This window comes from Physeter macrocephalus, chromosome 2 (genome assembly GCF_002837175.3).
Source record: "Physeter macrocephalus isolate SW-GA chromosome 2, ASM283717v5, whole genome shotgun sequence".
Lineage (NCBI taxonomy): Eukaryota > Metazoa > Chordata > Mammalia > Artiodactyla > Physeteridae > Physeter > Physeter macrocephalus.
The window spans coordinates 9,391,480-9,417,869 of NC_041215.1; the positions used below are offsets into that span (position 1 = coordinate 9,391,480).

General features: G+C 46.0%; 1 protein-coding gene across 5 annotated transcripts in view; it reads left to right on the forward strand.

Annotated features, from left to right (window-relative positions):
- GFPT2 (glutamine-fructose-6-phosphate transaminase 2) overlaps positions 1 to 17,137 on the forward strand; it is a 43,487-nt gene extending 26,350 nt beyond the window's left edge. For 3 of the 5 annotated variants that reach the window (XM_055080116.1, XM_007122257.3, XM_028498023.2), the window contains 10 exons: positions 3,802 to 3,965; positions 5,401 to 5,496; positions 5,576 to 5,673; positions 5,960 to 6,080; positions 8,714 to 8,871; positions 9,022 to 9,136; positions 11,666 to 11,793; positions 13,732 to 13,899; positions 14,880 to 15,041; positions 16,264 to 17,137. In XM_055080116.1, coding sequence (XP_054936091.1) covers positions 3,802 to 3,965; positions 5,401 to 5,496; positions 5,576 to 5,673; positions 5,960 to 6,080; positions 8,714 to 8,871; positions 9,022 to 9,136; positions 11,666 to 11,793; positions 13,732 to 13,899; positions 14,880 to 15,041; positions 16,264 to 16,308 — 1,255 coding nt within the window. In that variant the 3' untranslated portion in view covers positions 16,309 to 17,137. The remainder of the gene's footprint in view (positions 1 to 3,801; positions 3,966 to 5,400; positions 5,497 to 5,575; positions 5,674 to 5,959; positions 6,081 to 8,713; positions 8,872 to 9,021; positions 9,137 to 11,665; positions 11,794 to 13,731; positions 13,900 to 14,879; positions 15,042 to 16,263) is intronic. The other 2 variants (XM_055080121.1, XM_055080124.1) reach the window with 2 other exon arrangements.
- The last annotated feature ends 9,253 nt before the right edge of the window (positions 17,138 to 26,390 follow it).

The window sequence follows — 26,390 nt, forward strand, 5'->3', positions numbered from 1 at the left end:
TGATTCACTTTGTTGTAAAGCAGAAACTAACACACCATTGTAAAACAGTTATACTCCAATAAAGATGTTAAAAAAATAATAATAATAAAAATAATAATAAAGCAGAAACTAACACACCATTGTAAAGCAATTATACTCCAATAAAGATGTTAAAAAAAAAAATTCAGAGGAGAAGTCACAGAGCAACTTGTCTTTGACCTGAACTTGAGTTTCCATTAAGATTGCAACGCAGGGATATTACAGATGAAGGTAATCACATAAACTTACTATACTGAAACTTGCAGAGGTTATGAGTGTTGCTCAAGATCCCAAAGCAAGTGCATTGTGGAATCAGAATTTTAAGTGAGGCCTAATGAACTAAAAACAAACAAACAAAAAAACAAGCCCTTTCTGTGATACCATGTTGCCTTTGAAGTAGTTTTTTTGGTGGGTTGGTAGAAACTGGTTCCAGTGTTTCTTGCAGGAATGACTAGTTCTGTCCCCCCGTGGCCCCCCACCCCCAAGTTGATCCTCAAAGTTTCCTTTAGAATGGACTTGGTAAAATGCAGACATACAAGTATTCATGAGGCCTGTGTCCAATCATTTCTCCTGCCATTGCCTACTTCACTTCTAGGATTATATGAACAGTTCACTGTCTTGAATTATGCTTTTCCCTCCTCCAAGAATTCCTTTCTCCCTGTGGGGCATCTGGGAAACCCACTTCATTTTTCAAAACTCAATTTACGTATTATGTCTTCTGTGCAGTCTTCTTTTTAGTGTTGTGATCACACGCTCCTTTTTGCTACCCTTGCACTCCTGCATGCCTGATTGTTGCACTCGCTACACTGTATTGTAATTGTATTTTTTACATATCTCTGTCTTCTCCTGGGCAACATTCCTTGGGGCCAGGGACTACCTTTTTTCATCTATTGATGTTGCCTTAGCATGTTACCTGTTGTGAAGTAGTTACTTATAAAAATGAGATTTGATTAAATTGAAAATTGTTATGTTAAAAAAAAAGATCAATGTTACCATATATTCAATGAAGTATGGTAGATATTTCTCAAAAAAAAAAAGACAAATGCTTGAAAGGAGATTAAAGAATTATTTGTAGGCAATACAATTATATACTTTAAAAATCCACCTGAAAGGCTGTTAGAAGTAATACTCGTGGCTGGTCAGAGCATAAAGGTGTAGAAATTCGACATTCCAGCAGTAGCCACTTTGCTGTCAGCTCAGTGAGGTGGGTGGTAGGGGACCATTTCTACCCTGTTCCCCCTCATGTCTCCACAAGTGACTGGCACAGTAGGCTCTCGGCAAACCTTTGTTGAACTAAAAAAGTAATCTATTTACCACAGCTGAAAAAAAAGTTTTAATCCCTTAAAATAAATTTAAATAAAAATAGTCCAAGAACTTGTTTGGAGAAGACTACAGAAGTTTACCATGAGAAATAAGAAGAGATTTGAATTAAGGGAGAGATTCCACATTCCTTGGTAGGAAGCCTTAATATTATTCTGAAAACATTAATTGGTTTAAAGTTAATTTAATAATTAAAAATTATTTTTAAAGATATTGACTCTTCTTAATCTATAAATTTGATGCTATAATTAAAATCCTTGACATTATTTTGTTTGTTTAGGTTTTTGGAACTTAATAAAGTGATTCTATAATGTATTGTGGGTAGATGAAAAAGAATATATTGAAAAATAAGAGTGACAAAGGTGACCCTCTCAGGTACGAAGGCACATAAAGCTCTCGTGACAACAGTGGCCAGCATTGCTGTGCACTATGGATGGACACTGTGCTGAGGGCTTCACCAAGACTATCCCATTTAATAATCACAACAGGGCTTCCCTGGTGGCGCAGTTGTTGAGAGTCCGCCTGCCGATGCGGGGGACACGGGTTCGTGCCCCGGTCCGGGAGGATCCCACATGCCGCGGAGCGGCTGGGCCCGTGAGCCATGGCCGCTGAGCCTGTGCGTCCGGGGCCTGTGCTCCGCAACGGGAGAGGCCGCAACAGTGAGAGGCCTGCGTACCACAAAAAAAGAAAAAATAATAATCACAACAAACCTCTGGTAAAGGCACAGTGGTCATCTCCCAGTTTAAAGCAGAGGAACCCGAGAGGGGCTCAGAGGGGTCATGTCTGTGTTGCCCAAGGGCACAGGCTGGTAAGAGACAGGGATGAGGATTCCACCTCAGGTCTAATACCTGGGCCAGTAATTTTGATGACTGCCATCCATTTTGTAAATTAAAACAGTAATTATATTTAAACATGCAGATGTACACACACATGTGAATACAAACACACGTATTAAGCACTGTCTGAAGGACAATACAATGTAAGTAGCATTTATCTACTGGAGATTGAATCGGGCCGTGTTTACTTCTTCCTCTTGTTGCCTGTGTTTTCTGCTTTTTATTCAAAGAATGTATTTTGTTTAAAATATTTTTTCCAGTGCAGTGGCTTTCTGTCCTTCTTAGTCTTTCTTCCCTAGGATCTGGAGACACCTCTCTTAGAGCCATAGAACTTGATTATTTCTCCTTTTAACTTTGCATCAGGAGTTTTAAATGCTCATTTTTCTGCACAGGGCACATGTTGGTGTAGCACTTGGTAGAATGAGGGTTTTTTTCTCCCATGGTCCTTCAGGTACCACCTTCATGGTTTTACCATATCTATGTACCACCTGTACTATTGATTACCTAACTTTCTTTTTCATTTACCAACTTTTCTAACAATTTTATTTTTAAAAGAAACTTTCTGTTTCCATCTCAAGGGAAAAATCATTATTTCCACACAGAGAAAGTTACTATAAAAATAAACACAATGACTGCACATTTCATTAGTGGATAGATCTTATAGTTTGCTTTTAAGTCCCCCCCGCCTTTTTCTTGCTTTGTGTGTGTATGTGTGTGTGTGTAAGAAAAGGAGTCATCTGTCCTAATGAGTTTCCCACTATATGGATTTTGTTGAGTGCCTCCTCCATGTTCTTCTGTTCACTGTATTTCCTGCAAACAGAAGTTTACAGATGTCTAGAAGCTTGATCTTCAGGTCTGATTTTTTTTTTTTTGGCAAGACTATTTAATAGGTAGTGTGTCCTTCCATCAGGAGGCACTATGTCTCATTGTCTTTTTGTAGTACTGTTAAAATTGATCGGGGGTTCAAAGATCAGGAGACTTATCCATCCATTATAAAGCTGCTCTTAGCTTTTCATTTCTTCATTTCAGTAGCCACTGATGGACCTTGATTAGGACTATTAATGATTAGGAATTCATAAGTTGATTATTATAATTCTATCATTCCTTCTTTATTAGCTATATTTCTCCTATAAAGAGAAACTTGCCTTCATAAACTGTGGTTATTCTGAAAGGTCATTTGGAAAGGCAAGATAAATGTTTCATTCTTTCCCTTTATGATTCAGAATGTGTTGGTTCCTGAGCATTCTCCAAAGGTGACATTGTTTGCATCCTGATTCAAGGAAAGCAATTATAAAAGGACATCTATGAGATCACTGGGGAAATTTGAACATACTGGATACTTGATGATATGAAGGAAAAACTATTACTCTTAGATGTGATAATGGTATTATAGTAGGGTGAAAAATAATCTTTGTCTTTTAGAGCTATAAGCTAAAAGGTTTACAGATGATTTGACGTCTGGGACTGGCTTCAAAATAATTCTGGGTGGAGGGGAGGGGCGGAAGGTATGAATCAATGTTTATATGCCATATCCTAAAATGCAATTCAGTGTTACTGATATGGACCCACATCTTGTAACTGTCAAGGACAGGCCCCATCTCTGACACCCATATTTTCCTTGCTCCAGTGCTATCATAGAACACACCAACCGGGTCATCTTCCTTGAGGATGATGACATTGCTGCAGTGGCTGATGGGAAACTCTCTATTCACCGGGTCAAGCGTTCGGCTAGTGATGACCCATCTCGAGCCATACAGACCTTGCAGATGGAATTGCAGCAAATCATGAAAGGCAGGTGTCCTCTGAGGGTCCCTGTGCAGCAGCCTCATGGGGCAGGTGCTCTGTGGAGGAGCTCCTGAGACTCTCTGCCCTGTCATGGGTGGGCACTACAGCCTTCCTGCCTGCTGTGAGCACTGGAGTGGGGCTGCAGGTGGTCTGTGGTTCGTACATCTCAGGGGATGTGGGGCGCCTGGCCTGGCTACTCCAAAGGGGCTTCTGACCATGTCCCGGCACCAGGTCTCCCTGCTTGAACTGACCCCAGTCCATCAACTACCTCCCTTTACAGATTCTCTGGGACACATTCCTACACCCCAGGCATCCCCATTTCTTCTCTGGATGAGAGGCCTGCAGTAATGGGGGACTGTGGACTACTTTCTCCTTGTGAGGGGAGCCTATCTTCCTGCACCCACACTTGTCTCCCTACACCCTCCTCTCCACAGGGCAGCCTGGGTAAACGTTTAAGAACGTGAATCATACCCTCTTATCCTGCTGTGTAAAGCCCTCCAATGGCTTCCGACTGTTCTTAGCATAAAACCCACACTCCCTGCCACAGCCCACAGCCATCCACACGCAGCCTGGCCCCACCTTGCACAACCCTTCCCCACTGTGCCCCTCCCCGCCCACCCTGGCTGCCTCACTGTTACTCAGACAGGTGGAGTGCTTGCCCCCCTGGGGGTCATCGCACTCACTCAGCTTCGCACAGGACCAGCTTCTTTTGATCATCTCCCCTGAAACGTCACCCCCTCAGAGAGCCCTTCCCTGATCCGTATCTGCAATGGCCTGACCCCTCCTCACTTGCTCTGTTTGCTTCGTGGCACTCTTTCTCCAAGTTCTCTGCCGAGGGCAGCAGAGAGGGACACTGTGATGCTTGGCATAGTGCGTGTGTGTATCCCAGAGGACACTCCGCCCTGTCTGTGGACACCTGTCGACAGGCATCAGGCACAGCACCTGTCGGGGGTCTTAGATGTCATCTGGTTTCATTCACATCAGAGCCCTAGAAATATGTGGCTGAAAAGATTTTTTTTTTTTTTAATACAGAGTATAGGAGGGTATTTGGTTTAAAAAAATTGCCTATTTCCTTAGGCTCGCTTAATTTGTACTTCCCTAAGCAGGTGGGTGTTAGGAAGTAAAGCATTTTACTTTCCTCTGGCCTTGCTAAGAGGGGCGTGGCCCAGGAAGGCCAGCCATGCATTTGTTACTTACATCCCTCCCTCCCTCAAGTTGCAGGGTCTGATATGCACAGTGAAGATAATAATCATACCTTACCTGGCTTGTCACCATGAGTGTCAGGTGGGACAATACCTGGAGACACCTTTTGTAATCTGCAGTAGCCTTTACATGTGTCACTGTGACTAACTGCATAACAACTGTTCTTCTTGATTAAAAGCTAAGCAGTGAAAGTGTAACAAAATTAAAATTGACATCCTGTTGATGTTTGTTTGACCAGGTAACTTCAGTGCATTTATGCAGAAGGAGATATTTGAACAGCCAGAATCAGTTTTCAATACCATGAGAGGTCGGGTGAATTTTGAGACCAACACAGGTAATCCCTCGTCCGAGCCCTGGGCCAATGCACAATCCCTGTGTCATGTCAGCATTAACACACTGCATGTGTCCTGCAGTGCTTCTGGGCGGCTTGAAGGACCACTTGAAGGAAATCAGACGATGTCGCCGGCTCATCGTGATTGGCTGTGGAACTAGCTACCATGCTGCTGTGGCCGTAAGTGCAACATGCTGGGCCCTTGATAGTGCCTGGGAGGCAGTGTTGGCTAGGACAAGACGAGTTCTAAATGCTGTCATGCATTTGGCCTTCCAAATTTGGTGCCATGAGCCAGTATGAGAACTGGCATGGAGCCCTTTCTCCTGCAGTTTGGCCTGTGAATGCCTGAAGTTCCCTGCTCACCTGGACGCAGAGGTGCCATTTCATAAACTGTCTTAGAAGCCCAGCCGCCTTTGTCCCTGCAGTGTTCGTGACTGACTTTAGTCCCCATTCTTGTTGGCTTCAGACGCGGCAAGTTTTGGAGGAACTAACCGAGCTCCCGGTGATGGTTGAACTTGCTAGTGATTTTCTGGACAGGAACACACCTGTGTTCAGGGATGACGTTTGCTTTTTCATAAGCCAGTCAGGTAAGGGTTACAGGTTTTCACTAGTTCATCTCAGGGCTCTGTCCTCTCAGTGACACACCATGCAGCTCCGTCCCTCCTTCATCCCATGAAGTTCTCTGCACACAGACCATTTGCCACACTCTCTCATGCCCAGGGTCATTCAACCCTCAGAGCCATCAGCTACTGTCCCATTTTATGGGGAGGGCCATGCAGCCAGGTTCTCCCTCCTCCTGCTGTTCCAAGTCCAGGACTTAAGGGACCACTCACCGAGATACTCAGAAATGTGTGCTGGGTTTAAATTAGAGGAAAGTTTAATTCTGCTTGTTGAGAGTCACTTCAAGAACTGTGTGGGCACCATACAGTGCTCACGCAACCCAACAGTGGGAGGCATGGAGAGACACTACTCAGGTGTAGAGAGCCCAGGCTACCCTCAGCTCGGGAAACCCTGCCTGGGTGGCATTCTAACACTAGGCTTGGGTGTTTGCTCCAGCTCAAGGCAGGATGGAGGGTCAGGGAGTTGATCCGTGGCCATATGCTTGGAGTCCCCATGAGCTCTAGGAGGATTTTTATAACACTGAATTATGGAAAATCCCAAACTTTTATAAAAGAGAGACTTGCATAAAGAAGCACCTAGGCTCAGCAGTTATGTTATGGAATAACTCACCCATCTTGTGTCATCATATCCACTTTAACCCCTCCCCTTCACTGGGTTATTTTAAAGTCAGTCTCAGACATCATGTTATTTCATCCATAAATATTTCAGAACGTATCTCTAAATGATAAAAGAAAAAATATAACACCAATGTCATTATCGCAATTGAAGCATTAACAACAATACCCTAATATCTTTTTATACTGCTTTCATTATGAACTTTCAAAACCATTTCCATTTCAGTAACAAGCTGAGAAAAACTAACACAGACACACCTAGCTGACCACCTTGTACCCAGGTGCTGCCCTCTGACTTCAGTTGCCACTGTTACCTTTGGGTTTACAATCCCGTCAGAGCCTAAAAATGTTTCACGAATTGGTGGAAGCCACTAACCAAAGAACAGAGGTGGTTTTAATGTGAAAATAATGCAGTGGCACCTCCTGAGTGACTTCATAGGAGGGGTTTAAAGTTTCATTTTGTTCAGTCCTTTACATTAAATTTTTTTTAACTGTATCAAAAATGGGGGCGTTGCCGATGAAGATAGAGCTCCCCATGAAGATAGAGCTCCCCCGCTCCCATAGGCACTGAGGAAAGGCCGTGTGGCACCCCAGTGCACTAGACGCAAGTCTGAGAAGAAACAGGAGAGGAGAATTGGGCCATGGTAGCACCAGCCTGCACTGCAGAGAAGTTAGGACAGCACAGCCAAGAGTGGTGGCTGTGTGAACATTGAATGTTTGGTTTTATGTTCTGGATCATATTTAATTTAGCTTGAGTTCTTTAGGACTTACAAACATAGGAAGTTTGTGCTGGTTTATGCATGAACCTATTTAAGCTTTTTTATAAAAATAATTTGAGTACACACTAGGACAAGAAGTGTTTTCCTTTGAAACAAGATCTGTTTGAGAAACACCATTTAGGGGCATTCTTGCTTTTTAACTTAAATCTCAGCCCATTCCGAATAAGGCAGTTTAGAGTCCGAGAAAGGGCACTGAGAGCCAGGCCCACTCTATCACCCACATCTACTTGGCCTTGAGTGAGTGAGGCATTGATTTCCTCCATCTCTGAGTACCTCATCCTCAAGGGAAAATGGGGATGATGCCCTCTACAGAGTTGTCATGAGAGTTCAGTGAGACAGTGGATGAGCGAGCACTCGCCACATAAATAGTAGCAAAATCGTGAATCTGAGAATCAACCAGGGCACAAGGCCAGACTGTAGTGTGTTGAATAGGAAATGGGAAGTGAGAAAGCGGAGGAGTATGTATAAACCACTCTGTCTTAATATTCAAGAGAAATTAGATTAGAGAAGAGCCGGGACAAGAGAACCTTGAGCCATTTTTAGAAAAACTAATCTCATATATTTTTCATGAAAACATCAATTGTAGAACTTAAATGTTCTATTCAACACTTAATCGTGAACAAACTTTTAATAAATTCCTTCCAAATTAGTTCCACTTACTAATCAGCTTTCATCTTCTAGTTACATAAATGATCACAGTGAACCACATTAATTGCATTACTAAACACCCAAGTGATCGACTGACTCCCATATGCCTGTGCTGTCAGGGTCCCCACATAGAGGCCCCATCCAGTTAAACAGTTTACCAACTTTCATGAGAAAGGTCTTAACATCCCCTAGAACATGCACTTCACACTGAGTGGTAAAATGAGAAGTGATAAATTAATTTCAACCTTCAAATTCAAATCCCTATGAATGTTTTATTTTCCTATTTACTTTTAAACCTAAAGAACTCTCCTTTTTCAAGATCTAAGTGCTAACTGTGTTTTTGGTATTCATAGCCCTTGAATAAAGAACACTTTACATAAAAAAAAAAGAATCAACCAGAAAAATTGTTGAGCATGCATTTTCCTTTCTGAGCACACACCGACTGTGTCTGGACATCAATTTCTGCCTAAGGGCCAGAAGTAAATGAGTTGGGGGCTGGGGGTTAAGGCTGGCAGAGCCCACATACCTGTGAGCTGAAAAGAAGGACCTGTGTGGCAGGTGAGACCGCAGACACCCTCCTGGCACTGCGCTACTGTAAGGACCGCCGGGCCCTGACCGTGGGTGTCACCAACACTGTGGGCAGCTCCATCTCCCGAGAGACTGACTGCGGAGTCCACATCAATGCAGGACCGGAGATCGGCGTGGCCAGCACCAAGGTAGAAGGAGCCATGTGGGCACCCGCAGGAGGGCCTCTGCTGGGTGGGTGGACAGGGGGCCAAGAGGGGAGCCCAGGGATCTGTCTCGTCTTGAGTGGTCACCTCATGCACATCACCAGGGCTCTGCTAGCACCACTGTTTTGTCCTCAGGCTTACACCAGTCAGTTCATCTCCCTGGTGATGTTTGGTTTGATGATGTCCGAAGACCGCATTTCACTACAAAACAGAAGGCGAGAGATCATCCATGGCCTGAGATCTTTACCTGGTATGTTCCAGAGCTAAACTGCTCATTATCAAATCCTGTGGACTGTTCCTGGCTGCTCTCTTACTTGATTCTCTCCCATAAACAATGCTGTTAATCATTCCCTTCTCAAAACTTTTACTTACCACTGAATCCCTGAAGCAGCCCCCACTGGGCCAAGATTAAAGTCCACACTTGTCACCAGGCCATGGAGCCCTGCACTCTGGGCCCCTGTGTCTCTGACCTCATCGAGCTCCCTACCCCTCCCTGAGCTGCCTCACTGACCTTCTGATCCTCAGCAATGCCAAGCTCTTTCCACCACAGGGCTTTTGCACTGGCTCTTTCCTCTACCAAAACCCTCTTCCTCCAGCTCTTCATATGACTGACACCTCCCATCACCCAAGTCTCAGCTCAAATGTCACCTCCAGGACCCTCCCTGGCCATCCTAATAGGGGCACTAATCCCCTGCCCAGCTCTCTAAAAAACATTAGCCCACTTCTTTTCTTTATAGCACATACCATGATCTGAAATTACCTGTTCTCCTGTGAATTGGTTTGTCTTCTCCAACCGTGTCAGCTCAGTGAGCACACAACCATGTCTGTCAGAGTCTGCTGGATGCCAGGTGTCCACCCAGGGCAGACATTCAGCAGTTGCTCAGGAAATACACAAGAAGGAGTGAATGGCCTCACACCTCTTCCTGGCCCAAACTGCTCCCTCACAGTCTCACCAGACTTTATTCTGGAACCAAGAGCAAACCCCAGAGAAGGCAGTGAGGGAAAGCCACCATGTAACCATACAAGGTCTAGGGGTCTGAATCTGACCCAGACAACATGCTGAAAATTTATTGATAAGAAAAACTTTCTTAACTTTAAGCCAGATAATAATCCTGCAAAAACAGGACTCTATTCTGCTAAGTAGGCAGTTACCAAGATGTAAACCCAAAGGTCCTGGGGTCCCTTTCAGTCAAAACTATTTTCTTAGTAATATGTTATTTATAGTGAATGAGATGCTTTTGTCTTTCTCTCTGTGTGAACATCTGTAAAGGCAATGGTGGCTGCCGCTGGCACTTTAGCACATTTCAAGGCAGAGGCACCACACTGTTCCCATGACAGAAATGCACATAGCTTCACTTAGGAATGTCTTTGATGATACGGTAAAATGCATTAGTCTTATTAAACTGCAACACTTTTTAATATTCTATGTGACAAATGGGAGGTATGCAGCACCCTGAGGTTGTTCCAGAGAAAAACGCCCTATGATTGATTGAGTAACAAGCTGAGTTGGTACTTGGCAGACATTTTCTCAAAAGTGAACCAAGTTATCCCGACACTTTGAGAAAAACAACTGATAACAGTTTTTGTTGGTAATGATAACCTTCGAGCTTTCAACCGAAACATGATCTGGAATACTTGTAGCTGTCAGCTCGAGTTTGACCTCCTCCCAATACTCAGAAACATCTCTGATGAGATCACAGTGATTTTAACAAATATGATTTTTTAAAAAAATATTTTATAATGAAATGTGTCCATTTTTAGAAGATTTACGTAACTCAGTGAACCCATATTTTGCAAATGGCCAATGCAGTGTTATAAAATTATGCACATGTAAAAGACCCATTTAAGTAAGTGCAAGATAGACTAATACATTTTAATGTAACAAGGTAGGAAAAGTTTGTTGATATGATCTCAGATACCACATTTGCACCTACCCTTTTAAGAAATTGTCACTTCTTAAGTTTGGTGTACTATCAAAGAACATTCACAATTATTTGAAAAAGTTATTTAAATACTCCTTCTTTCTCCAACTACAAATCTCTGTGAGGCCAGATTTTCTTCCTATACTTCAACCGAAAAACATATCACAACAGATTGAATGGGGAAGCAGATAGGAGAATTTGTCTTTTATGAAAAAGTCAGGCATTAAAGATTTGTAAAAATGTAAAATAGTGCCACTCTTCTCACTGATTTTTTTCATTTCATGGGTTTATTGTTATTTTTAAATGAATGAATAAGTATCTTTAATTTTCTCAGTTTCTAATCTAGTAAATATTGATAGCTATAACCCGCAAAAATAAAGGTTCTTAGAAATTCACAGTAAATGTTAAGAGTGTGAGGGAGTCCTGAGGCCAAAAAGTTTGAGAAGTGCTGGTCCAACCTACACTGGCTTTGTTTCCAGACATGGCATGTGGCCCAGAAGAGGGGCATTAATATGGAGTGTCAGCTGTGTGGCTGGTCAGCTGGGGATTTAGCCTCTCTGAACCTCTGTTGCCTTGCCTGTAAAACGGAGCTAGAAATAACACTTCCCTACTTACCTTATGTGCTCAGGAAAGTATAAACACAAATACGAATCACCATCACAATAAAATCCTGGCCAATAACACAAGCTATTTCCCATAATCTACATTTAAAGTCCTTTTTAACTAATACAAGGAAGGCAAGTGTGTAAGTGATGTGAGTTCTAAAACCTTGTCTTATACACCATGACTTTTCTTTGTGAATCTTGTTTTATAATTGGTTTGACTGGCTCTCCCCCTCTGCTATGTGCTTGACTTAGAGCTGATCAAGGAAGTGTTGTCACTGGATGAGAAGATCCACGACCTGGCCCTGGAACTCTACACACAGAGGTCACTCCTGGTCATGGGGCGGGGCTATAACTATGCCACGTGCCTGGAAGGAGCCCTGGTGAGCCCCCTCTGACCAACCCCCACCTCCACTGGCCCCTGCATGATGGCAGGCATGGGAGACACCCTGAGAAACCAGCAGGAAGGAGGGCAGGACATTGTGCTAGGGGAGGGGAGGGTGTCGCTCACTGACTAGGTATTCTAGCCCTGGCCACACGGAGATGAGGGCTCCTGATCTCCTGATGACAAAGGGGCAGGGCACCCTTATGAGAGCCCCTGAGGTGTCAACCTGCACCAGGCTCCATCTGGAATACTTCATTCTTACCTCATGAGTATCTTCTGAGAGGCTGGCAGTTATTGTTTACATTTTACCCAGGAGGAAACTGAGCCTCCAAAAAATTCATCTTGCTCAAGACTACACAGTGGAAGTGATCAGCCTAAGATTTGAAATCAGGTCCATTTGGACTTTGCTTTTTCCCACTGCCACAAGCAGTCTGCATGGGAGGATTTGGGCAGACCAGAATTGCAGGGTCGGGTCTCTGTAGAGTGTCTGTGTTACTCCTCAAACTTCCAAGGGGAGCTGGGATCCTTCAGGAATGAGCATTGAAATTCCTGCATTTTTTATATCAGTGATTGGCTGTTTTGCCCACTGCAGCTATAAAGATCCATACCGGCTTGAGAGAAAGCCGATGGAGTAGGGGTAAGATGCCAGGACCACAGGGCTACTGAGAGGGTGGGAAGTGATGTCCAGGGGGCCTGAGCCTAGTGCTTGCCCTTTACTCACTATCCACCTGCTGTTTATGGATCAACAAGCAACGTAAATGGGAGACTGTCACAGGTGAGGCAGCATTTGGTACCCACACATGGGTATCATCTATAACTCAGCTTGGCTGCCCTCCTCTCCCTGTGGGAACAAGTAGCTGCTCCCCACCACCACCCCCATTTGGAAGAACGATGCCAGTTGTGGGAAACATTCACAGTATTACAGGAAGTGGGGAGTGGGTGTGGGGTACAAGCCATGAATTGCCTGACTGCAGTGAGCTTCAACTCCCACATCCTTCCAGTGGATATTCTGACCCCTGTCAAAGGAAGTGAGGGGCCAGGCACACTGCTTCTCAGGGGTAATAGAGGCAATGCCTCGGGGCACACTTTCGGCGCCCCAGCCCCGTGCCTCTGCCATCTGGTGTGGGGTGCTCAGCTGCAGCTCCTGAGTGTGCTGGTGAAAGATGAGTATTCAGCTGTGTCTCCAAGTTAGTCTTGGGGGAAAGAAAGAAGCTTTTACGCTATTGCTGGCACAAGTCAGTGGCCCCTCTGTGGTGACTTGGGTACCAGCACTTCAGCTCTCTGCGGCATCCAGGAAGGAGCCGCACTCCTGACAATGTTTCCCTGACCCAAATAAATAGTTCTAGGGAGTTGAGAAATGTTTTCTTCAACATTCTCACCAGTTCAATGACGTGGGTTTAATGGTAACTGAAAAAAATGTCTCTCTAAACATAGGGGGAAGACTCCATTAACACCCCAGTGTGTGTGTGATTTTGCTTGATAGTTAAGTTGGAGCAACCCTTTGGAAGTTATTAATGATCTAGAGTTGGGGGAGTGATTAATCAGATAATTGAATGAAGGTGTAGAATAAAATGCCATCATTACAAATTATAACTGTTAGGGAGGCCATGGGGCTGGCTACAGAGGGGAAGGGGGAAAGCTAGATTGACACTGACTTGTCCATCCAAGGCGGGTGACTGTGTCCCAGAGCTGGTCTGGGTTCACAGGCTGTGTGCTGGGCTTTGTGCATGCTCTGGACAGCAGCCAGCCCTCTCCCCTGGCCCTGGCCTTTTCGGCTGCCCTCAGTGCTGTTGACCTCTCCATGTGTCCATCTGCCTTGTGGCCCTCAGCTCCCTGCTTCCTGGAATCGTTCCTTCCCAGCTCCCCTTTCTCCCCTCTGGCTGATCTGCTCCCTGTCTTCCCAGTGTGACACTGATCCCACCTCATGTTTCCCCAGAAAATTAAAGAGATAACCTACATGCACTCAGAAGGCATCCTAGCTGGGGAGCTGAAGCATGGGCCCCTGGCTCTGATTGACAAGCAGATGCCCGTCATCATGGTCATCATGAAGGATCCTTGCTTTGCCAAATGCCAGAATGCCCTGCAGCAGGTCACGGCCCGCCAGGTGAGGGCTCTCTGCCAGGCTGGGCCACTTTTCTCCTTTTCTCTTCCACACATGCCCACCTCACCCACCGTCTGCCAGCACCAGCTATGGGTGTTCCTGCTGGGGAGTAGGCGTGAGCACACACTCTCTCCTGGGGCCCCTCATGCATGGTGCACATTCAGAAAGGGACTGGCCAGCCTGCGGCCATGCCCACAGAAGCTCTTAGGTGAGGCCCAGTGATCCAGATTGCCCAGAGGGGTCCTGGTGGAGAGCCCTGGGGGTAGTTCTGATATTGACCACCCAGAGTTAATTAGATTTCACAGGTGAAGTGCACTGTCCTCCACAAGACCGCCCTCACTTCAGCCACTAGCTGCAATCTTTGGGCTTCCTAGGCCACCCACACTTCTGACCAACTGGATCCAAATTCAGGAGTTCCCACCACCCCCTCAGTCTCAATAATTCGCTAGAACTTGTAGAACACAGGCTGCTCTCTCTGCTCCGAACATTCTTCCCACACTTCTTCAGGGAGTTGGCCTCTCATCATTCAGGTCTCAATACAAATGTCTCCTTTTTAGAGAGCTCCTCGGACCTCACCACTGTCTCCCAATCATGTTACGGGGTTTTACCACCCTGGTGGCTTTTATCTGAAATTCATTGTTATTTATCGGTTTGCTTATTTACGTTTTTGTTTTCCTACCACTTGACTATGAGCCCCTGGAGTAAGGGGTAAGAGCTCCTGCTCTTTGCAAGGCACATTGGAGCCACTCAACAAATGGGTGCTGCCGGTGGCCCCCTACCAGGGAAGCATACGAACCTCGCCAAAAAGCCTCCAAACTCTTTGTCCTTTACACAAATCGGATACACCGCCTCACCCATAACTCCAGCAAAAGCAAAAGATCACTGTTATGATCGCAATATGTTTATCTCAGAAACTCTGCTGTGTGAGGGATTGCTTCTTTCAGAGATGATCTGCGTCTTGTGATCACATATCTCTGTCTTAGGGTCGCCCGATCATACTGTGCTCCAAGGATGACACTGAAAGTTCCAAGTTTGCGTATAAAACAATCGAGCTGCCCCACACCGTGGACTGCCTCCAGGGCATCCTGAGTGTGATTCCACTACAGCTCCTCTCCTTCCACCTGGCTGTACTCCGAGGATATGACGTATGTCTAAAAATTGCACATCACCCAGCAAAGGGGAGAGACATAACCCCAGAGTTCCATTTGGTTCTTAAATACTTATTTGGCATAAAAATTCATAAGAGAAATATTTTCATTTAAAATAACTCTTTTTAAAGTAACTTATACCCCCTGAAAACAAGATGGGAACTGCAAGATGTATGAAGGCCATATTAAACCATAAGCTTCTCACCCAGAGGCAATGTTAATTAGCAAATTTAATATTTTATTCCAGTCTTTTCCTTGTGCCTGTGAATTTTAAAAGATTTTTTTGAGATAATATCAAGGATGAAATTTTATAACTTTCTTTTTAACATATTACAAATATTGTCTCACATCTTGAACTTGTAAGCAACATTTGATCATTGCACAATATTCCACCGCAGTCTTACAATATAGATTTTAACAATTACTTAACCAGTCTTCTATTATTTAAACTGTTTCTAATTTTTTGGAATATCTGCATAAATAACAATTGCAGTGAATTATCTTTGTGCCTACATCTTCCTCCCACATTAGATTTATCCTCAGTCTAGCAAATCATTCAACATTTTGGAACTCCTATATTGTCGATTTCTGTTCCAGAAAAGAACCAATTTATGATCGCACCAGAAAGTGCGTGTGCCAAGAAATAGTTTTATTACAATTTTGAGAAGCTTTAAAAAATACATATCAATACCAAAAACAATATAACAAACATCCAATGGTATATATATCATCCAGCATTGACATTTGCCAACATTTTGTCATTTTTGTTTCTTCTCTTTTTTAATGTTATTGTAAATGAAATAAGACCCTATAGATAAAGTTGAAGGCTACTTTATCAACCATCCTCAGTCACATTTCCTTCCCAGTCCCCACCCTTAAACAATAATTTAGTGCATCTACTTCCAAGAAAAGTGAATTTTTAACAGTACAGATTGAGCTAGCTGTTTTTAATAGCATGAATCATATCCTTTTAATAGTGTTAACACTGCATGACACATAGGTGCACCATAAATATTTATTGCATAAACTAAACATTGTACAGTTCAGTGAAGTTTCTGGAATAAGGAACTGCTTCCAAGATGCAGGTCTCAAGGAGCTCATGGTTGGAGGTGCCCAGGAACACCTGTCTCCTTGTCAAGTACTCTGAGAGTAGGCTTTATAAACACAGTGTGTTGCTGAGACCTGTGGGGTCCTGAGCAGCTACTTTCTGTCATTTTAGGTTGACTTCCCCAGAAATCTGGCCAAGTCTGTAACCGTGGAATGAGAACCAGAGTGTGAGAAGACCATCACCACCTTTAATCTGATTCAAGACCTGTCCCAGTGACACCAAGTGGGAAGAAAAGCTGGCATTCTGCGTGTTCTGAGTAGATTCCAGTAGAGCTTGACGGCTTTGACGTGCCTTGTACCCAAGTGCTTTGCTTACAGCAGATAGTGTTTCTCTGTGTCCTGAAGTTGCCAGAGGAGAAGGGAATCATTGTTTACACATGGGATCTGAGTGGACTTTTCCAATACCGTGCAATAGAGATACAGCTCTCTTCAGAGTAACTGTGAACCTTTTTTAACCAACACTAGTTAGTTTTAAAGACAAAATATTTATAATGACAATTGTATAGCTTTTAAGTTATTTTTCTAGTATGTGGCTTTCTTTAGCCAAGGTAACGCCCAGACCATGCCCTCAGGCTACCCAGTGCACCCAGTCTCCTGGCAGGGGGCATTCATCTCAGATTTGAGCACCAGGCATTGCCCCTCTGGACTCCTTTCTCCTTTCCCATCCTCTCTTGGCAGCTCCTGAGTCCTGTCCCCTGACTTCAGGGAAGCCCCCTCCCACCATCTTCCTATGCCTCCTATAAGTCCTGTCAAATCTCAACTCCCTTCAACAGTGTCTTCTCATCTAAATCTCTCCGACAACTTCTCTCTGATCATGGTTCTTTTTAAGATCAGGCAGCATTTTGGTCCCTGCTCCTGCCCATAGTAAAACAGCCTGAAAAATCCCATGCAAGAGAGTAGTTTCAAGAGGGCTACCTTGCCCTCTATTTAAAAGCATGCACAATCAAAGTACTATGCAATTTTAAGACAATAAATACAGTACAATTTTTTTGTCTTGTGTGTGTGGATTTTTGTTAATCTCATTCTTTTCGCATGCTTTTGAGGGCTCCTCAAAACAAACTCAGCAATGTCTTGTGGGGGCAGCCCTGTTTGTTGGTAGCCACACCCATGACCTATGTGCTTCTAGGATGAAAATGAGAACTATTTTAACAGAATGGAACAAAATGCAGGAGATTTGGGACTCTGGAATGAGAATCCACTGAACAGCTCTTGGAGGGGGTTGCCCAGAGCCTGAATGCAGCATACAGAGGTGAAACTCAAATTTGTACTTTTTTTCCCCAGTAAGCCTATAAAGTCACCAATTTTATTAATAGAATCAGGCAGGAAGATAGAAAGCCAGAGACAGAATTCTTGTGGAGTTGGAGTTTGGCTCCCTATGAAAGTGCTATCCTAGACAGCTCGAATGGTGTCTTCATGGCAACTAATTGGTATGTGTAGCTCTAGAATCCCATCAGATCTTTGTTCTGGATTACCTGTGGGCTATTCAGTGACTTTTCCATCCTCTTCTATGCTCTCCTCTGTATCACAGGGGTTGGAAACCTGGGAACTACATTTCCAGGTTAAATTCCACCAGTGAGAGGCACTCCTGGGAGATTTGAAAGACAGTTTAGAAATTATATTATTCAATGAGAAATTCATATCACTTATTCATATAACTTATTTATTTGCTGGCAGAGGCAGACAGGAGGTCCTGTTGTGGCCCTTGGCACCAAAATACCCGCTGTGGTGGGGCTCCCTAAAACTCACCTATCACTCAGTGCTCCAAGCTGTGGTGGCCACCAGCAGAGCTTTCCTGTGGCTCCTCCAAAATCCTAATTCTGGAGAGTTGGCAGGAACCCAAGGGGCTGTGATGGCATTCTCTGACCTTCCTTCTGCTCTTCTCACAAATTAACAAGGATGTAACTCTTGTTGGAAATGCCTGCTCTGGTTTCTGTCTTCCTGACCAAACAACGACCAATACAACTTCTGAGGTTAGGAGACTACAAACTAGCCAGAACATTTTTATCTGAATGAGAACCAGAAAAATGTATTTCATCCTTAACACCTGAGAGGTGATGACCATCCTGACTTCTGTGCTCACTGTTCCCTTGCTTAATAGTTCTACCTGTGTATCTACCCCATACAATAATACTCAAACAATAATACTGCCTAGTCCTGAAATCAGAGGGCAAGCACACACCAGCCATGCAAGGAGCGGGCAGCACTGTCCCCGCTGGGCAGAGGCTCCAGGAGGAGGTGAGTGGAGCAGTCTTTGGTCATGGTCTGACTTCCGCTTCTCTGGGAGGTGACAAGGCCCTTTCTGGGGAACTCACGAGCAAGGTCACAAGTGAGTCTTGGAAAACACTGGGCTCTCCACAGTCAGGTGCCTGGCAAGACTGAAGTGTAGACCAGGAGCTGGACACGCAGCAGAAGTCCGGTCAGTGAAAGTGGGCTGCTCTGTCCTTTCTATATCTGAGCCCATCGTGGTCTACCTCCCGCTCTCAGGGAAAAGCTGGAAACTTCTGTGAGTTATATGCGTGTCCTCAGCAGAGCCTGAGGGGAGAGACCCTCATCAGCACATGGTCAAGACAAGCCAAGTACTGATGAGAATCTGGGCCAAGTTCTCCTGGGCTTTCTGTCCTTGGGTTAAGAAGATGGCCTGATGGGGAAGGGGGATCTTGGTGATGACAGTCTATGTGCCAGGTCACACTGCTGCAGTGTGGCTCAGTTGCCCTCCACAGCTGCTGCAGAGCTGTCACCTTGGGATCACCTTTCACCATCCTCCAGGGGATTCTCTCCTCATCTCTCATGTCTCTTGTTTCCTGTCTCTGTGTCTTCCTTCTTCTGAGTTTCCTTTTTTGTCCGCGGCATGTGGGATCCTCCCGGACCGGGGCACGAACCCGTGTCGCCTGCATCGGCAGGCGGACTCTCAACCACTGCGCCACCAGGGGAGCCCAAGCACATACTTCTTGAGTAAAGATGCTGGGAGATAAATGTTTTGAGACCTTGCATGTCTGGAAATGACTTTATGACTCACACTTGATTGAGGGTTTAGCTAATTATAGAATTCTAGGTCAGATAAAAATGTTTCTTTCAGAATCATAAAGGTAATGCTCCCTTACCTTGTTCCCAGTATTGCAGTTGAGGAGTCCAAAGTCACTCTGGTGTGCCTTTGTCAGTGACATCTTTACTTCCTTCTTTTTGTTCCCTGTGTTCTGAACTATCACAACAAACGTGCCTTGGAACTCTTTTCATTTAGTGTTGATTTCAGTCTGGTTACTCATGACCTTCAAGTCTGGGATGTTTTCTTGAGTTACTTTTTTATGGATTTTTTTTTTTGTTTCTCTAGCCTCTCCATTATTCAGAGGTGAAGCTGCTGGGGGGTATAGCTCAAGGGTAGAGCATTTGACTGAAGAGGTGAAGCCGCTGGAATGGCCTGTAATTTCTTATCCTTTCTATTGTTTATCTTACCTTTTTTCTCTACTAATTGGGAGATATCTTCAATTTTCTCTCCCAACCTGTCTACTACCAAGATTTTTCATTTCTGCCAAATGATTTGATTTCCAAGAGCTCTTTTTTTGGCTCTGAATATATATATATATATATATATATATATATAATACATATAATATGTTTAATTAAAGCCCATAATTTATTCATATCTCCTTAATTTGTATCTAATTCCCTTTTCCTATTCAAGGATGTCACATGTCTCCTTGGGCTCCTTTTGTCTGTGCCAGTTTCTCAGACTTTCCTTGTTTTCGATTACCATGACAGTTTTGAGGACTGTTGCTGGGTATTTTGTATTGATAGAATATCCTACATTTGGATTTGCCTGGTGCTATTCTTGTGGTTAGACTGGCGCTCTGTGTTTTGGGGAGGAAGACCCTAGAAGTAAAATGCCATTCTCATCACTTCATATCAAGGGTACATACTATCAACATGTCTTATCACTGTTATGTCAGGTGACCCCTGACTGAGGAAGTGTTTGTCGGGTACTCTATTTTTTCCCCCTTTCCATACTGAATTTTTTGGAAGGAAGCCATCATGCCTATCCCACACTTAAAGAGTAGGGAGTTATGCTTCACCTCCGTGAGGGGAGTATCCACATAAATTATTTGGAACTCAGTACAGATTTGTGTGTTCTCCATTTTTTTGTTAAATCATTTATTTCTGTTACTATGAAACTCATGGATATTTATTTTACACTTTGAGTCATAACCCAGTGCTATGTTACTTATTTTGTTGTTCGAATTGTTCCAGCTATGGCTATTGGGAGCTCTTTCAGTTGGCTCTTGTGACATGCCCCCTCGTTTGTGTGTGTACTTTGTAAGCACTTCCCTTTCTTGCACTACAACTTGCTCTAGGCTCATCTTGTATATTCCCTGCCCCTGCCCTAGAATCAGCCATTGCTCCAACGACCCCTGGTTTCCTTTATTTGAGAATGGCATTAGAAAACAAGACCTGGGCTCTGGCTGTGTTTTCACTCCTGGGATGTCATTGCTTCTAGGCCATCTCAGCTGAGAGAGCAAGACATAACTTGTGTGCTGAATTTTTTTAATGGTGGTTCTTGTTACAAGGATGCAACATTTTTTTCATACTCTTTGAAGCCTGCAATGATTTTTTTTTTCCTTTGGAATTGTCTTCTCTACATAGTCTCTGTTTCTTTCAAGATGCAGTTTTCTGTTTGATTGATTGTCTTAATTTTCTTTGCCATGTGACCTTGGGCTGTCCAGTCAGATTCAAGGTAGGGGGAAAGTCCTGAGCACACAGTGGGGCTTATTTTGATGCCAAGATTCACTGCCGGTCAATCTGGAAGGGGGCTTGTGGGGGGATGGAGGTCAAGCCTTTACTTTAGGCTTCAGGGATGGACAGACTTCCAGAGAAGAGCTTTCCAGTCCCTTGCCTTTGAGCAAGGGTCCAATGGCTGGTGCTCTGGGAGATACCTGGAAGAGGAGGGCTGAGGGTCACTGCATTCAGCATTCAGTCATACAGTCATGGGTCAACCCCATTTTCATGCAGCTCCCATGCCTTCAGCTGTGCCCCCAGCTCAGACATGCTTTTTTTTTTTTAACATCTTTATTGGAGTATAATTGCTTTACATTGTTGTGTTAGTTGCTGCTGTATAACAAAGTGAATCAGCTATATGTATACATATATCCCCATATCCCCTCCCTCTTGTGTCTCCCTCCCACCCTCCCTATCCCACCCCTCTGGGTGGTCACAAAGCATGAGCTGATCTCCCTCTGCTATGTGGCTGCTTCCCACTCGCTATCTATTTTACATTTGGTAGTGTATATAAGACACCCTGTTTCTTATTACCAGAGCATAAATCCCAGACTTCTGTCTTTCCCAACTGTTTTCTGCCCTTTCGCCTGCCACGTCCTCACATGAGCCTGACTGACCAGAAAAGGGTGGGAGCCCTGCAAGGGGGAGCCATCAGAGTCCTCCTATGGGGGTTTTCAAACTTGACTTGAGACAGAGGGTCACCCCCCTTGGGTGGTGGAAGAGCAGAAGGTGACATGGGGAGAAGGAAGCTGACACAGAGGAATGGGATGGGTAGAGAGCCTGCCTCTGACTTTCAAGGCCTCAGCCTGGCTCTCAAGCCTGCAGTACTGAAGCCAGGTCTACCCCTGCTCTCCCTCAGGTGCAACAATGCAGGAAACTCCCCCAAATTGTCCCCATTGGTTTAAGTGCAATGTGGCTTTCTATAACACACAACTAAAACAGTCCTAACTTGAATCCTTTGGCACATCTCTGGTCCTGGTAAGGGCTGGGGAGAAGAGAGAGGAGGGGTTAACGGACTGGGGGGAGAGCCGGCAAAGTTGAGGGAGGGGGCCAAAAGCCGCCAGCATGAGAACACTCACATACCCCGTGTGTAAGGTCGGCACCCCGCGTTTGGTACTTGCTCCTTGAGTCCTCGCAGCACCCCCATCAGGTTGGGGTCACCACCAATGTCCACTCCCCGTGGAACTGAGGCTCTCTGAGCCTAATCCCTTGCCCAGAGGAGCACAACTAAGTGGAGAGCCTGACTGGAACCCAGGTGAAGAGGCCCACATGGGGTGGGGAGGTGGGTAGTGTCTGCCAGCAGCAGCATCAAGGGCAGGGAAGGGCAGCCAGAAACGCTCTAATGAGCCTTGGCAGAAGCATGAGCAGGCCAAGGGCAGAAGTCCCCAGCCAAGAACCAAACCAGGTTTTTCTCTCTGACTACTCCTCCTCTCTCACCCCTACATCCTACCTGTAAGACCTGACAATTCCAACTCTTGAACAGTTTTTTTTTTTCCTTTACATCAAGTTTGTTTTGTATAATTTACACACATTAAAAGTCATCGGGGCTTCCCTGGTGGCGCAGTGGTTGCGCGTCCGCCTGCCGATGCAGGGGAACCGGGTTCGCGCCCCAGTCTGGGAGGATCCCACATGCCGCAGAGCGGCTGGGCCCGTGAGCCATGGCCGCTGGGCCTGCGCGTCCGGAGCCTGTGCTCCGCCACGGGAGAGGCCACAACAGGGGGAGGCCCGCATACCACAAAAAAAAAAAGTCATCCTTTCTTAGGTGCACAATTCTGAGTTTTGACACATATATAGTCATATGAGGACCACCATAATTAAAATACAACAGAGTATGTCCATCACCCCAAAAAATTCACTCGTGGCCCCTGGGAGTCATTCCCCTCCCCACACTTGACCTTTGGCAACCACTGATGTGACTCTGCTTTTTCCAAAAGGTCATATAAATGGAATCATGTATAGTTTTATGTTTGGCTTCTTTCACTTACCATGTTTTTAATACTTATCCATGCTGTGCTGTGCACTTGCCACCAGGCCAATCCTTTCTGTGTCAGGTAATATCCTACGGCATGGATGTACCACAGTTTGTCTTTCCATTCACTGAATTATGGACACATGGGTTGCTTCTAGTTTTTAACTGTTTTGAGTAAAGCTGCTATGAACATTCATGTAAGCTCTTTGTGTGAACATGCGTTTATTTCTCTAGGGTATATATAGAGGAATGGGATTGCTGGGTGGTATGACAGGTACGTGTTTAATGTTATCGGAAGCTATCAAACTGTTTCCAAAGTGGATAAACCATTTTGCTTTTCCACCAGCAGTGTATGGGAGTTCCATTTGCTCCACATCACCATCAACACTTGCTATTGTCTTTTTTCATATAGCCATCCTAGTGGGGTGTGTAGTGATTGATAGTGGGTTGTAATTTAATTTGAATTTCCCTAAAGTCTTGAAACAGTTTTAAAATCAGATCCTTCCTTTTGACACCTGCTGCCTTGGCCCCAGACCAGACCTCATCTTCTCTTACAAGGACCTTTGCAATAGCTCCCTAATTGGTCATGTGGTCTTAAGCCCCTCATCCCTGAAACTTCATGTGCCCTAGTGATCTTTCCACAATAAACATCTAATCACTCTGCTCACTTCCTTTCTTAATACTCCACAACAGCTGCCCTTTACCTGCACAGCCAGGTCTCCACCCTGCGATGCCCCAAGGCCTAGCAGGTAAGGGATGAGTGAAGTTGCAGGCAGATGTGGGTAATAGGGAGTTGTGGAGACTGGTGAACTAGGAGTCTCACCTAAAGGGGCGGCTGCCCCTCAGTTCCAGCTGACTACTATGCAAATGTGGGCCCCACATTGCCAGAGCTTTAACTATTCAAGAGAAACCAACAATTGAGTGTTTCCAAGGTGAAAGCTCCCAATTTTTAAATGTTGGCAACTAAAAAACTTAAAAAACAAAGAAACAAACAACTCTCAGGGTTAAACAAGGCATACCAGTGAGCTGAAGCCAGCCTATGGGCCTCCAGTCAGCTGTGCCAGTCCACACACCTCAAAGCCCTCAAAACTCTCCAGTCCCCCTTCTCCACCTCCAGCAAGACTAGGTGATATGTGGTTCCCTGAACATAGCATGCATGTCCTCACTTCTGAACCTCTGGGTCTGAGTGCACTTTCTGCCTAAAGCACTGGCCCAGAACATTCCTGCTGGCTTTCCAACCTCAGCTGGGGCTTCCTCCTGTCCAGGAGGCCTTCCTCAACTGCTCCTCTCCACCTGGCAGACTAGATCAGCTGTCAGTGCTCATGTGTTCCCCCTTCCCCCACCCCTGCAGTTCTCACCACACTTGTGGCAGGATCTTCTCACTTGTTGGCCTCAACCGGAATCCTGTGCACTCTTCCAAGCACAGACCAGCTCCCTGGCCCCCACCCTGTCACCTCAGCTCTATGTCCATAAATGTTCCCTGTACTTCATAAGCCAGAAAAAAGCAGAATCCTTTCAGAAAACTCAGCAGGAAATGCATATAGGTTTGTATGTGTGTACAATGATTTTTGGTACTCACTTTCCATGGGGTGAGTGCTGCAAAGTCAGGGCTGGAGTGTGTGTGAGAATGGGTGCTCCTTCCTAATCTGAGGAGAAGCACCCATGAGTGCTCCATTGTAAAACCACAGCTCCGACAGTTTCCCATAATCCTTGATGGTGGCAATTTTTGCTCCGTTTTCTGTTGTAAACCTGGGGCAGGTGGCAGTAAGGCTGAGTGTGGGCAGGAGCCTATCAGGTGGGCCCTCCTCAATCAGGCAATACTCAGGAGTTACAATTTCAAGAAGGGATGGGCCATACTCAGTTTTAGAAAACTCGTTCTGGTAGCCAAGGTGGGGGTGGCCTAAGGGGGACACCGTACCTGGATCCCTTCCTCTACCCTACCTCTCTTCTGGGGTCCTGGTGCCCCCAGCCTGGCTGTGGGTCACAGGCTTGCCACCTTCCCCCAGTTCTGCCACCCTGCTCCGTGCCCCTCAGCCCCTTAACCTCCCCCCTCTTCAGAGTCCTGCTCCTTCCCCCAAGTTTGGCCCCTGCCCTGGCCACCCTGTGGTCCTGGCCACCCTGTGAGGGCTGTTCTTCCTTCACAGTCCACCAGTCTCCCCATCCGCAAAGTCCAATTCCCCTCACCCCATCCACGGACCTCTGAGCTTTTCCCCACTGTGTCCAGCCTCCTTGCCTCACTTCCAGCCTTGCTCATCCAAACACAGATCCGACAACACCTCTCCCATCATTTCACACGACTCCAGACATGCTGGAACCAGATCCAGAGGCTAGAGGGCTGTGGGAGATGCCTCAAAAGAAGGTCAGTGTCTATATGTCAATGCTACTCTCTCTCTTCGTCCCAGCTTACCCTTCCCCCTCCCCGTGTCCTCAAGTCCATTCTCTACGTTTGCGTGTTTAATCCTGTCCTGCCCCTAGGTTCATGAGAACCATTTTTTTTAAGATTCCATTCAATTTGTTATACAGCGGAAACTAACACAACATTGTAAAGCAATTATACTCCAATAAAGATGTTTAAAAAATAAATAAATGAAGTGATCAGGATAAGGGAAAAAAAAAGGTCAGTGTCAACAAACCCCAGGTCCTAGGGGCCCTAAGCACTGCACTCCCTTCCCTCCATTTACGACTCTGCCGTTCTCCTCTGAGACAGAAGCTTGAACTCTGCCAGGCAGGCACCAGGACAGGCACCAGCCTGTCCTCTCCTGCCCTGTCGCTGACCTGCCGAGGATACTTGTCTGCACATGGCCATCTCCTCGCATCTCCGTCCCCGACTTCTGGAAGCACCCCTACAAACTCGTTCACAGCGAGCAGAGGAATCCAAGGTCCTCTCCTCTCGTCCCCACTCCCTCGCCGCCTCCGCCTCCCGGTCCTGGACGCCAAGGCCCCAGCTTCCCCTGGGCCTCGCCCTCGCCCTCACCCTCACCCCGGGCTCTCCCAAATGGGCCGGCTCCGTCTCCCTCCAGGCCGACTCGCCGCTGCCAGTCTGCACCTGCAGCCCAATAGCCCGGCTTCCGGTCCCGCCAGCCCGCCCTCTCCACCTTCTCCCGACTCCGTGTTCGGCCGCCGCGCCGTGGGCCCCTGTAGGGGCAACGAGCTCAGCTAACGCGCCGAACAGTGCCTGCGTCAATATGGAGCTGACCCGATCTGCAGCGCTGCCTTTGAGCGCCGCTCCGCCCGCACTGAGGGCCCTGGCTCCGCCCGCCGCCCAGCCCGAGCCGCCCGGCAGTAGTTCGCCCCCACCACCCCGCGCACGATTGGCTGCACCAGCCCGGCTTACCGCGCGCTGATTGGTCGGAGCGCGGGTCAGTCAGGCCGGGCGCCGCTGCGGCGGCGGCGGAGGAGAAGGGAGCCAGACCGGAAGGGATCTAAGCGCTCCGGCGCCGCTCACACCCACTGCGGCGGTGGCGGCAGCGGCGACGGCGGCGGGGCGGAGCGGAGCAGAGCGG